General features: G+C 37.9%; 1 protein-coding gene across 1 annotated transcript in view; it reads left to right on the top strand.

The window, feature by feature from the left end:
- The window catches only part of nphp4 (nephronophthisis 4), a 285,812-nt gene that overhangs the window by 168,183 nt on the left and 103,071 nt on the right, over positions 1 to 14,558 (top strand). The window contains exons 9-11 of the mRNA XM_052039598.1: positions 7,969 to 8,151; positions 13,013 to 13,139; positions 14,241 to 14,284. Of these exons, the coding sequence (XP_051895558.1) occupies positions 7,969 to 8,151; positions 13,013 to 13,139; positions 14,241 to 14,284 (354 nt within the window). The remainder of the gene's footprint in view (positions 1 to 7,968; positions 8,152 to 13,012; positions 13,140 to 14,240; positions 14,285 to 14,558) is intronic.

The following is a 14,558-nucleotide window of genomic DNA, read 5'->3' as shown; positions in this document are numbered from 1 at the left end:
CGTAATGTTCTGATCTTCAGTGTAAGAGGAAGAAATGAGCTGAAGAAGAGCAGATTTTTAATGTTAAGTGAACAACAAAGGCAATGCAGGTTATTAGCGTCCAATAGCAAAGGAAGGTAATAATGAATTGACCTGTACGATCGGTTTGTAAGACAAGCTTTTCACTGTACCTCGGTACAAGTGACAATAATAAACCAATACCAATAACTTTGAATAATGTATTGTAACATTTAAAAAATTGCCATCACAACTATAAACCATAATAAAGTAATATTATTCAGGATGATAGCTTATAGAACCATGCACCCTTGTCCTTTCTCTGTGAGGGTGAAGGTCACAGTGATCCTGAACTATTAAGCTTCCAGATCATTCCAGTTGGCAGGAATGTTACATCTCACTGGGTGCTGTATACCCTGGTCTTCGTGCAAGGAGAGAAATATTTATCTTTTTCACCTTGAACACAGAGCCACAGAAAGAGTGAGCATGAAGATTTACTCAGATTGCAGGGGACTTGATGATTCAGAAACTGATAGATTGATTAAATGTGGGACATGACTCCAGAGCCTCTTAATCAACAGAAAAATCTTTCATCCCCTTGATGATGGTTTATGATGACTGTCAAAAATCCTCATGATTAGTTCTATGATGTCTTCATTCTGAGCAAGCATTCTGTGCATGGCAAATTTATGGATGGCTCCTTGTGACAGGATCTTTCCCATGCCACAGCTCTTTGTTGCTGTGTATGTTCTTGGAACTGGTGGAGATCGTAATTAGAGCCACAGTTATGGGGTCACCTAGGTCATTGTGAAGATTGCCACCTTTGTCTTCAAAACAAAATTCCATTTCATGGACGGCTCAGGAGACAGTGTTCAGTATTCATAAGAGAGAGTCTTCCACATTGTTAATGTCTGGAATATCTTCCATGGTATTGCCATCATGTGGTCATGACCCCAGCCACTGAATGTGAGGAAGACACTTAAGAGGAGGAGGAGGAAGAGAAAGAGTATCTATCTTGGGCCCAACAAATTGATGCAATCACGAAGAAGGCACGCCAGCTGCTCTACTTTGTTAGGAGTTTGAGATTTGGTACATCACCAAAGACTCCTTCAAATTTCTAAAGATGTACAATGGAGAGCATTCTGACTGGTTGCATCATGGCCTGCTATGGAGGCTTCAATGTGCAGGATTGCAAGAGGCTGCAGAGGGTTGTAGACTCAGCCAGCTCCATCATGGGCACAACCCTCCCTGCCACCAAGGACATCTTCAAGAGGCAGTGTTTCAAGAAGACGGCATCCATCATTAAGAACCCTCGCCATCCGGGACATGCCCTTTTCGCGTTACTACCATCGGGGAGGAGATACAGGAGCCTGAAGACCCACACTCAATGTTTTGGGAACAGCTTCTTCCCCTCCAACATCAGATTTCTGAATGGCTCATGAACACAACCTCGTTATTCCTCTTTTGCACTATTTATTTATTTTTGTAACTTACAGTAATTTTTATGTCTTGCACTGTACTGCTGCTGCAAAACAACAGAATTTATGACGTATGTCAGTGATAAGAAACTGGATTCTGATGAAAGAATAAGAGACATGCCTAATCTCTTTGTGGGTTGGCTGAGGACCCCAGACAGAAAGGAAAGCTTAAATAGAGAAACAGTTCAAGTATAAATGAAGCAAGATTTTGCCAACATTTGGAATATGGAGTGATAACTGGCAAGTTACAATTGTTTCATTGACGTGCCTAATAATTACCATCTTCATTAATAGGAGTAGGCATAAATGGGTCTTTTTATGATTGGCAGGATGTAATGAATAGTGTGTCATTAGGATCTGTGCTTGGGTCTCAGCCTTTCACAATTTATGTAAATAACTTGGATGGAGGAACAGAAGGTATAATTATTAAATTTTCTCATAACACGAAGGTGGGTAGGAAAGTAAATTTTAAAGAGAGCAAAAGGGAAGCTAAAAAGAATATAGTAAGTTGTGTGAGTGGGTAAAGTTCTGACAAATGGAGTATAATGTGAAAGTTGTCCATTTTGACAGGACAAATAAAAAAAAAGCTTTCATCTAAAAGGTGAAAAATTGCAGAGCTCTGAGATGCAGAGGGATCTGAGTGCCCTAGTGCATGATTTGCACAGGGGTGGTGTGCTGGCCCAGCCAGTAGTTAGGAAAGCTAACAGAATGTTTTTGTTTATAGTGAGGGGAATTGAATAGAAAAGTAGGGAGGTTATGCTTCAAAGGCATTAATGAGAACATATCTGGAATATTGTGTACAGTATTGTTTTTAGTTAAAGAAAGATATAAGTGAATTTGAAGCAGTTCAGAGAAGTTTACTAGTCTAAATCCTTGAAAGGGTGGGTTGTCTTCTGAGGAAAACTTAGGCTAGGTGTGTGTTTTTTAATTTCAAAATATACTTTATTAATAAAATAATTCCAAATATATAAATATAGAACATTGAAATCAACATCTTCATAACAAGTAATGTATTCCATTGCTTAACATTAATACTTCATCAATTATTATCCATTTACAAACTTAAAGTAAATAGTTCATGCCGTTTTGTAACAAATTTGTTTGCAATGGTATGAGAGTTCTAAACTGTGGCCTGTCTGTATCTGCTGGAGTTTAGGAGAGGGAGAAGGTACTTGATTGAAGTACATAAGCTCCTGATGGATCCTGATAGGTGGATGTAGAGAAAATGTTTCCTCCTGGGGGAAAATCTAGAAGTAGGCATCAGTGTTTAAAAATAAGGGGTTATCCATTTAAGGCAGAAATGAAGTGAACTTACTTCTCAGAAGGTCATAAGTCTTTGGAACTCTCTTCTCAAAGTAACTGGAAAAAGAGTTTTTAAGTCAGTGGTAGGTAGATTCTTTATAAACTGTGGTTGAAAGTTAATCATGCATGAACACGAGTGTGGGATTGAGGTTACACTCAGATAATCCTTATTTTATTAAATAGCAGAGCATTCTTGTAGGACTGAATGGCCTACACCTACTTCTTAAATCATATATTTCTGTTTCATTGGTGAAGCTGCTGAAGATGCTTGGGCCTGGCCTCTGCCATGTGGAACTCCTGCAGTAATATCCTGGAGCTGGAATAATTTACTTCTAAGAAGTACAATAGATTTTCCTTTTGTGAGGTATAGCACCAACTCTGTAGTGTTTTCCCCTTGATTTCCATTGACTTCATTTTTATCATATTTACTTGATGCCACACTTGATATCAAGGACAGTCTCCTCTGGAATGATGCTTTTTGAATCATGTTTGAACCAAGGCTGTGATGTGGTCAGGAGTCAAATTTTGCTGGCAAGACCCAAACTGGGCATTGGTGTGTAAGTTGTTAGTGACTAATTGCTGATGGATAACACTGTTGACAACACTTACTATCACTTGGAATGGCAGATAGAATTTAAACTGGATAAATGTAAGGTGATCCATTTTGGGAATATATACAACTCAGATAATCAAAGAATAGTGGGACCTTAGTGTACAAGTCCAAGGATCACAGAAGGCGGCAGTGCAGGTAGATGGAAGGTATGTGGAATACCTGCCTTCATTAGCCAGGATATGGAACATAAGAACAGGGAAATTATGGAACAACTTTATAAAACACGGTTTAGGCCATAACAGGAGTTCTGTGTACAGGTCTGGTCGCTGCAGTGTTGGAAGGACATGATTGCTTTGGAGTGGGCACAGAGGAGTTCACCAGGGTTCTGCCTGGAATGGAGTGTTTCAGTTAAGAGGATAAGATCAGAAAATATTTAGTTATTAGTCACATGTACATCGAAACACACAATGAAATGCGTCTTTTTGCATTACTGAGAATGTGCTGGGGAAGCCTGCAAGTGTTGCCATTCTTCCAGTGCCAACATAGCATGCCCACAGCTCCTAACCTGTACAAATCAAACACAGGGTAGATGGTGAGAAAACTTTTCCCCATTGCTGAGGTACAGAAAACCAGAGGGCACAGGTTTAAGGTAAAGGGTTAAGAGGCTAAAGAGGATCTGAGTAGATTCTGTTCCACCTAGAGGGTGATTGGGATCTGGAACACTCTGCCTGAGTGGGTGCTGGAGGTGAAGACTCTCACAGCATTTAAGAGGTATCTGGGGAAGCACTTGAGTTGCCAAGACATTGAAGGTTATAGGCCAGGTGTTGGAAAGTGGTATTAGTACGGATGGGTACACTGTGGTTGGCATGGACACAGTGGGGCTTATTTCTGTGCTGTGTGACTCCATGACTCCATCACTCACTTCGCTGATAGATGAGAACATGCAAGAAATCCTGTTTCCAATTTGGCACCCTACCTCTATGATCATTTTATTTAAAACTCTTGAAATTATTGATGTAACCAATGTTGTCAGCAGCAAAATAGCACATTAAAATATTAATTCTTGCCAGAAGACGTTGTAAGTACGCCTCTAACAATTCAGTCCCTTTTCTGTCATTATACTTTGTCAGGCTCTAATTTCAGCACTGCACATTGAAAAACATATTAAGTACAAAGAATCCAACTCTGATTATTTCATTGGGTTTGTGACCCCAAAGAATAGAGAACACGCTTTGTTGCAATAATTAACTGCTTTCATATTTTACAGCTACTTACCAATGGCCGTATAATTCTTTGTAGATAAATGTTGCAAATTGATTATACATGCAAGAAAAAAAATCAAATGGATAAGACCAGCTGGGAATAGACCAGCTACTCAAAAGCCATAGGGAATGCTAGAATGGTAAACATGTTCATTTCTTGTTGATCTTCTGTCTAATCTTGAATACTTAAAAGTTGAAGTACTTTTTTCCTATAAATACTTGACTTGCATTTCGAGCTCAATTTTATAAATGAAAAATTAATCAATGTGTAATCTAGGATATTGGTCAAATTTTATACCAAAGAAATAAAACCAGTAATATAATTCCCCTCCTTTGTAATTATCTTCCACATGATAAGATATCGATTCATGTTTGCTGGCAACCCTTGTTATCTGAACCAAGTTACTATTAGTTGCTGTTCTATTTCGGACCAGATTCAATCTTGATCTTTTCACTTGCACCTTCCAACAATAGTCACGAGGGAGAACTCAGGAACAGGAACCCTGCTCCACTTCATTCCTCATTTGCACAACCTCTACCCTCTTAGCTAATTGTAGCAATTTGGCTGTTGCTCTGGCTGAGTTGAGCTGCATCATTGTGGGTCAACAAATGAACCAGGTACTTTACTGGTTAAAATGAGTTAGCGATTCTGTCAAGCTGAGTCATTTAATCAAGGCTTTGCATGTGTTTGCTGGGCAGGATGGATTCTTTCTGGTTTGCAGCAATAAGTCTTGAATGGAGTTTCTTGGCCAAGCTGTAGGAATGCTGCTATTGTTACCAGGACATTAGTGAATCAGATGGGTTTTTACAATATATTTATCATTTGTCACAATTCCTGAGGCTTGCTAAGTGATCTTTTTCCCACATTCCCGATTTAGTTAATGATTTGAATTTAAATTCCCCAACTGGCATTGTAGGGTTCAAATTCATATCTCTGGATCAATGGACTAGAACTCTAGTTGCTACTTCAATAGCTAGCTTAAGCACTATGCTACCCTAACATAATAAATAGAATGAACTTAAAAAAATGGATTCCAAGCTATTAATAATTCAAGATCAGTTCCTGTCTCTATCTTAAGTAAGGAAACGACTCATTTGAGGGCATTCAGTTGTTAAAATGGAATTGAATTCAATTCCTGTTAAAACCTTTACAACATCTGTTTGATAGATTGCAAGCTAATTAAACTATAAACCACTTTTCTCATTATACGTTTATTTTGTGACAGAAAACTAGTGAAAATCAAATTATGGCTTCTTTAATATTGTGAAGGCCTGATATTCAACCAATAAAAAGACATAGAAATTAGTGATCCTCTTAGTCATTGTATTTTATTCAAACAATATTTGCCCCGTATACTAAATTTCCCAAATCAATTCTAATGCCTTCGTTTTTCTCATAAATTATATATTCCTATCATAAATTTACCTCTGTTATATAGTAAACCTATCCACTGAGACCTATTTCGCTGAACAATTGCATTATTACCAAGTTCATTGCTCATATGATTGATTTGGAGCTGACTTGTAATGTTGGAAAACTAATTTGAAAACATAAAAAATGCATCCAATTGGAAAATAATTGAATATTTTAATTGAAATTTTAAATACGAGAAACTGTAATGCATAAAGTCTCCTGGATTAATTCATTCGGATTTATAAACGGATTTTCAGTTTTTGATCTTTTATTTATTTTACGTAGTGCGTCTCAAAGCCTTGCCACCAGCTAATGTTATAGTTGCCACATGAATATGCCATCCTTTCACTTGGAAATGTGCAAATGCTACAGGATTGTCATCAGGGTTCAAATTGTCTGTGTGTTCTTAATCTTCTTTTTCCAGCACTAAATAGAATCCACTTTCATCAATCTGGTGGTACAGGCTGTTGATCTTGTTCAGGGAGCAGTTTAACCAAATTGCTAATTGCACATGCTCACATTTTGTGGCCTTGGAAATGTTCTGCATGTTTAAAAACCTCAATGTTTCAATTATACTTCATTTTATTCTTTCAGTAGCATTTTCAAAGTGGATAAAGACTGCAAAGTCAACAGTTTTATCCAAAAAGTGCATTATCAATAGCTTCTGAGTCGTTGAATCTTCAGCACTAACTCGAAATAGATGGAAGTGAATTGGCAGTCCATTTAACATCTCATTTGATTTTCTATTCTGTGGAAGTCAAATGAGTGTAAAATGAGCTCCCAAAGTGCGTTCATCCATTTAGTGTTAATGCCATGGACGAATTCTGCACTTCGTGAAGTGTTTGAACTGGTTATTCTCTTACAAGGATGATTTAGATATATTTCAGATAAGCGTTAGGGTCAGTCCTGCTCATACCTATATCCGGCTATAGAATTTGAGAATGAAAGTCTGATTTTATCCCATTTTAAGTTACTTTCTTCAACATTCTTAGGTCTCTAACTTGTTCTCTGTTCTCTTAGAGAGGGAAAAGCAACCAACTTTTTCCAGTACTCATAGACTAGCCGATAAAAAGGGCCAAAGGAGAAAATGATGAGTGCTTCTGCATTCTTCTTCTATGGGGTGGTGAAGAGCCCTTGTTGGCCATTTTTATCATCTGGTTTATGAGTTAGTTGTTTTTCTCTCTCTAAGAGAACAAGGAAGAGACCTAAGAATGTCAAAGAAAGTAACTTATAGATGATATAATTTGGGGCAAGCTAAATAAACGATGATTGAGAAAGGGAAAATATATGGTGATATAGTTAGATGAGGTGGGGAAGAAAGAAACTTGTACTGAGCATATATATCAGCATGGAGCAATTAGATTAAATCGTCTCTTTCTATGTTGCATATTTCCTGTAATTTTACGTAATTTAACAACTGTTACAGAAACACTTTAACTTCTCTATTATTGCAGAACTGCAAATTCCAAGAGAAATTTTATTCTACAGAGCACTCTTCTAAAGTCAAGCTTGCCTATTGAAATTACATCTGTGTAATTTTAATGATGAGTGCATGAAGCACTTGAGCTCTTCTTTTCATTCCAAGATCATTTCCATTCCAAGATTCCAAAAACTCAGATGATGAATCAAGGCACAGAATATATCAGCCAATTGTAAAGTTTTTTTTATTTTGGTTAAACAAATAATTTTGCAATGAACACAGCGATTGCGGTAGGAAACAAAAGCTATACGTTGTTTTTGGGCTAATGAAAACAGAGGGATTTCATGAAAATCTCAGTAAATACTTGGCAAAAATGGCGGTGCTTTTTTAAAGTCTGATATTGATAATATTCCTGTATTGTGCCTTATGACATTTTTGCCACATTGAAGTTCTTTATAAGTTCAAGTTGTTGTCTGTGTACACTGATTAATGATTAGTTCTGTATAATGTTTTGCTAAAGAAGCAAATATTTTTGTTTACAGGTGTCTTCTACCACCTCCATGGATCAAACTGCATATATGCAAACACTGAGGTGGGCTGTTTGGAATCCATTCATGGGACCCAGCACCTCTGATATAACAGTATCACTTCAGGGCGGACCTTCACCCAACCCAAGCAATTTGCTGGTTTACAAAACTCCCTCCACAGAGATGAGTTCAGATGAGGTAGGTGGTCCCTGATCTGTGTTACAAAATCACATAGCCTGATTGTTGGTCGTAAACATCAACCTGTTGTGTGCTGAAGAGGCAGCACATGCGTCAATTCTTGAGGCGACATTGTAACTCTGAACTGCAGATCAGATATCTGTACTGACATAGCTGTTTTTCCTTCCACTGCTTCATAACCCCAGTGATGTTGTTTGGAGACCTACCAATTTAAGCTGGATAGTGAAAAGTATGATGTTCAATTTTTAAATAAACTTTAATCTTCAGAACAATAATTTCCACTTATCATATATTTAAGCAGCCAACACTAAAGGAAAGAACAACTTGTATGCGTGCATGAGATTTCATGACCTCAGGATATCCTAAAGTGCTTTATGACATAAGAAGTACTTTTAAAGTGCAGTCACTGTTGTGATATAAGAAATTCAACAGATAGCTTGCCTATTGCAGGTTCCAAAGATAGTGATAATAAGAAAATATGTTTTAGTGACATTGATTGAGGGACAAATATCAGCAGGATCCTTGGGAGATCTCCCTTTTTCTCTTTTTTTTTTAGTATTTACGCTATTCTCCAGCGTATGTCACTGCCTTCGGCAGTAGATGGAAGAAAACTAGAAAATGTGATACTAAGTCTGGTTGGGAACAGATTAGGGCATAGACCTAATGCTGTAATGCACTTTAATATTTAGAATGTCACATGTCATGGGGTTATTTAGAATAGACATGGGGTTTTATACTTCCACAAGAGAGAGAGGGAGAGAGAAGATAAATGCCTCATCCAGAAGATGCAGTTTGTTGGTACTCCACTGGAGTGTTAGCTGACATGTTGTCTGGACTGGAACTTGACTTAATAACCTTCAGCGGCAATAATAATAAGGTAATCTGTTTATTGATGTCTATTGAGGAATGAGTAATAGTCATAGAGTCATACAGTGCAGAAACAGGCCCTTTCACCTCACTCGTCATTCAGACCACGGTGCCTTTCTGAACTACCTCATTTGCTTGTATTTCGCCCATATCCCTCTGAACCTTTCCTATTCACGTACCCTCTCCAAATGTCTTTTAAACATTGTAATTGTATCCACCTCCACCACTTCCTCTGGCAATTCATTCCATACACCTACCACCCTCTGTGTGGAAAAATTTGCCCTTAAGCCTCTTATATCAGCAGGATCCTTGAGAGAACTCACTTTTTCTCTTTTTGAGAATTTATATTATTCTCCAGCATACGCCAGTGTCTTTAGCAATAGAAGCCTGAACTTGATATCAACACACAAACATTTTCAAGAAAGATCAGGGTTTCAGAAAGCTGGGATATTGCTCCTCTCTTACCTGGGAGATACCTTGTCTCGCAGCCTCAGTGTTTTTCCTTTCTGAAATTATAGAATGTTACTGGACCAGGGATCAGATCTGGACCAGGTCGAAGCAAAATAGAGATGAAATTATCAGATCCAATTGTGAAGGTTGGATGCAGAATTTACTTGCTTGTACTCTGTCCCAACCAGATGGCTTCACATAATCTCCAGAAAGCTCAGCCACATTGTACCACTGTGACATTCCTTTTCAATTTCTACTTCCACGTCATATTTATTGTGTCTATTTCCAATTTAGTGTCAAATTCTAGGCTGTTCCATTCTCTTGGAATCAGCTGTTTATTAAGGTTTATTTAAGGTGATGCTAATAGGAGATCCCAGCTCTCAACAAAGTGGATTACCTGGTAATAAGTTGTAAGTCTCAAAAGATCTTAAGATCTGATTTCTGGTCTAGTATCATTAAGTTATTCCAGAAGGGAAAACCAGTGTTGGTGCTGGAGAAGGTGTCAAGATATTAGGCAATAAAAGGGAAATACCTCAGTTTTGCCAAGCCTGGTATTTCTTGAAAGCATTTGTATGTTGATTTAATTTGAGATTAAGATCAGACTCAGTTAATGCTGTTCTCCATAACTGATCAGCCTAATGCTGTCCAGATGCCCACATGTAGAATATCCCAAGGACAGGACACTACATATCTGCTGTTACTTAAGTAACTATATCAAAACATTTTAGATAGCTGGTACGGAGATCATTGATAAATAAGACTAATTAAGGGAGAACAGATATGGGGACTGTCATAGGTTACTAATAAATTCAGTAAGGTACCTATAAGAAGTTTCTTTTCTCAGAGTACGAGATTGCTATCACATGGAGTGGGTCAACACAAACAGCATAGATACATTAAAAGACAGAAACTAAATAGATGTATGGAAAGGAAGGAGCTAGGAAGATGTGATATGCAGAGATGAAGCAGGCTGGAAGGAGGCTTGCATGGAACATAAACCCTACCATGAACTCATTGGGTTCAATCATCTGTTTCTGTGTTATAAGTCTGTGTAGTTCTTCAGCATATGTTGCTGTCTTTGGCAGCTGAGGGGTGTGATAAGAGCCTGAAGCTGGAACAGATTTGGACGTGGACCTATTGCTGTAACAAATGGCTACTTTTTTCCTGAGTGTGAACCAAGATTAAAATCTGTGAAGAACTATTTCCATCTGTAGAAGTTGTTTCAGCAAGATGGGAACTTTTGCTTTCACCAAGAAAAGTTTAAGAAGTTAGTGGTACACTTCACACACTCAGCAACAAAGCTAATGTCATGAGCCACTTTTAACTTGGCAAGAGTGTTCATTTTCTAAAGAATTTACAACAGATTGTGTTATTGTTAAATCTGTGTAATGTAACAATATCTTGCTGTCCTTATTTATTTGTCTAAAATGTGTAAATTTCTTAGATCCTTAACTTTCTACCATAAGCATTAAGCAACCTCTCTAAGATAATGACCTCGCAATTCTTTCATGCAGTGCAATGCTTTTGTGTGCTTTTCAGAGGAATTTAACCTAAAACCCAATTGCTAAATGTTGTCAAGCACTTAATGCAAGGCTTGTGCAATGCACCTTCTGTTGATACTTGCACAGAATTAATTTCTACGAAGAAATAGCATGGACTACTTATACAGAAACAATTCTTACCTTTAGTTGAAGTACAGTTCTTAAAGGAGGCCAGCCGAAGGAGACCTGCATTATCTTGTCTGAGAAGTTAATTTTCCTTGCCTTGAGAATCTTAATGTGGATTCTCAGTTGCCTGCCCTACTCTGTTCCCCCACTTGTCAATGTTGCCTTGTCCACCCATTGCATATCTGGCTCTCACCCACCATACAACAAAAATTATACCCATGACAATAACCTCCCTCCTCTTCTCCTCCTCCACCCCACCATCAATATGATTGTGCCATCTTTAACCTATTTGGTAAATCTTATGAATTGGTGGATTTAGAAATCTCATTCTGCTTGATGTTTGACTGTTAGCTATAGGCCCAACAGAAGTGTTGGGGAAAAGTCTGAGTTTATCAGCATTCTGAAAAGTTGGTGATCTAGTTTTGATCTCACGATGGTACTGCTAAATCTTGTTGACAGCCACACCCCAGGGATTCAGAGCAGAATACAGATAGTTAAATTCCTATGGTGTTTGTATGAAAAGCTTCTCTAGTGTTTCCTTTCAGCTCACAGCCTGTTTAAAAGTTCGTAACAGAGCTGCTTAGTTCCCCCACAGCATGCAAGGATTGAAATTTAAACTGATATATTGTCATTGTTGGTTTACCATGAGTTAAAGGTGCACTTGATGGAGTTGGCTGCGCCTCAAAGCAGTAACCTAGCCAATGATATCCTGTCCTGGTCTTCAAGATGCTGCCTGACCTTAGAAATATGTTATTATTGAATAAAGTTTACTTTTGAAAAAAAAAACTGACCCTAGAGGTTCCAGCCTGGCCTTTGAAATCTTCATACAATGCTAGGTCCCGCACTCCCTTCCGACCACGCTCTGTCCACTGGGCCTCTCTGAACACTCAGCTCTTGCAATCCATGATCTGTCTAGTTTTCGGCACTGGGCAGCACAATGGTGGCGTTAGCAAAAGGGAGATCTCCATTTCATGTGTGAGGCATGTTCTATTAGGCATGATGGCACTGACCCTGATGCTGATAAAATACTTCTGCTGGTGGAGGCATGTAAATTGGGGTTGGACCTCCTGCACAGTGCCAGATAAAAGCATATTTTGGGGTGCTAAAAGAATTTCTAGGCTCATCTTTCTAATCACACTGCTATTTAAACCAAAAGATCTGTCCCTTCTGGTGCCTTGATTTTACCTACTATCAGCAAAACAAATTATCTGATCATTATCTCAGTATATTTTGTGGGGGTCTTCACCTTGAGCAAATTAATTGTAAAGCATTCTTGAGTCATTCTGTGCAATGTGAAGATCCATATTAAAAGAAAATATTTTACTATTCTGTAGGGTTATGTGGAAATGAGTAGGGTGAACTTGTAGCATCAACTGGCATTGCAGAATGATAGGAAATGACATTAGTTAGATAGGTTGAGCTTATTGTGATTGGATGACAGTCTGGACAACAACGCCTAGACAAATGCAGTTCAACAATTGCAGAATTCAGCTCTAGCCACAAAAACATAACATCTCATCCCCCCCTTAAATATTTCCTGTTTTCATCACTGGTGCACCATATATGCATCAACTCATACAGGCTTCTTTTAGCAGTATCTCCCAAACCTTTGCCATGCAGAAGGATCAGGCAGAAATAGCCACCACCAAGTTGCTTCTCATTCTAATTTATACACATATCACTAATCTTTTCTTGTATCTGTGCCAAATCCTGAAACTCCCCACCTAACAGCAATGTGGGACTACCTTCACCACAGGGACTGAAAAAGTTTAGGAAGATGGCTCATAACTACGATTAAGAATGGGCAATAACTGTTTTAAATTCAGGTCTTCTGTAAATGAAAAGCAAATCTCAGAAAGTTAATTCTCTATTTTCAGGTGAAACAGGTGGAGTCAGGTACCATCACCTTTCACTTTTCATGCCGAGGAGATAGGCGTGTGAGCCTAAGTTCTGAACAACCAGCGAATACGTCTGAGAAAAAATCCCAAATGTCTTCATCATCCAGTAAGTTACTGGCTAATTGCTTCAGAAGCAATTTTCTTGGGAGCATTTCGAACAATTAGTTGTTTGTGTTCATGCTTGTAACAGAAGTTATGCAATGCATTTTTCCAACCTTAAAATTCAATATATCACACAGTTTCAAAAGAAGGATTTCAAATCTCTTTCAGGAAATGAAAAATAAACTAGAAGAGGAAAATGAAGTACCTGTATCTTTTCATTTTAAATTTTATTCTGTCATGCTGTACCTCCCTGTGCTTAGTGTCAAATATTTTTGATGATATTCCTGTTAAACATCTTGGAATGTTTTATTACATCAGCTGTTTTGTACGAATACATGTTGTCATGAAATAAAACAATAAAGCACGTTTATTCAGAGTGGCAGATGTTGAGAAGTGAGGATCACAAAGTTCAGCACTGGCATTCTGTATAAATAAAATGGAATTAAAATTTTAAATTTGCAGGCCAAATCATTTTGTGATAGGAAGCTAACCCTGAGGAGTATATCAAACTTTAAGAAGACATTAATAACCTTGCAGAAAGTGAGTGTACAATAGAACTCCAATAATCCACTATGCAATTGTTCAGAAAATCTGATGATTAAATATCTGGGTGATGTTTCCTGCACTCCCTTCCCACTCACTGGAGCCCTGTTTCTTGTGCTCCCTTTAAATTTACCTGGTTCACTGCAAAATTTATTATAATACTGTGTAATCTGCCCATTCAGCACTACCAAAGTTCTGGGCATGCCAGATTATCGGAGAACTGGCAAATGGATTTCCACATGGATAATTGTATGATGTAACATTTTGGTAAGAAAATTAGAGAGGCATGAATTACTTGCAAAATAAGAGTCATTATGTTCAACTTCGGTATCTAGAAGTACAAAAACATGAATCACTCAAATTATGGCATAGATAATAAGCCAATAACTAAAGCAAACCAAGGATTCAAGTTATTTCTGGAAAGGGAACATTAAAAACCAGATAAGTTGTACTAAACCTTTATGATTATATTTCAATCAATGAAACTATTATGCATGCTTCACCAATACACATGTCTGAAACATCCTATATGATTGTACATGTTTCTTTCTTTTATATTTAGTGAGAAAAACCTCAGAACCTTCTGGGCCTCAACAAGGGACAGGGGTGAGTGATCTTAATGGTAGTTTTGAAACTTGTTATTTTCTCCATTCCCCACATAATTTTTAAGTCACAAAAACTCAAAATCACAGATTTTTAAACTCTCTCTGTGAAGGTAGCATCTCCAGCCAAAGCAGCTGACTGACTCACACCAGTGACATCTGTAGCTGTTCCCCCCAGCAGACGTTATTTGGTTGAATCCATTTGTCAAGGGTTAATGTCAGAATTACAGAAGGGAGCAAGACAGTGGAGGATGGGCAATTGCTCCTCTGAATTCTCT

This window comes from Pristis pectinata, chromosome 26 (genome assembly GCF_009764475.1).
Source record: "Pristis pectinata isolate sPriPec2 chromosome 26, sPriPec2.1.pri, whole genome shotgun sequence".
NCBI classification, from domain to species: Eukaryota; Metazoa; Chordata; class Chondrichthyes; order Rhinopristiformes; family Pristidae; genus Pristis; species Pristis pectinata.
Note: the sequence above shows the minus strand (reverse complement) of the source record. Positions and strands in the feature narration are given on the sequence as shown.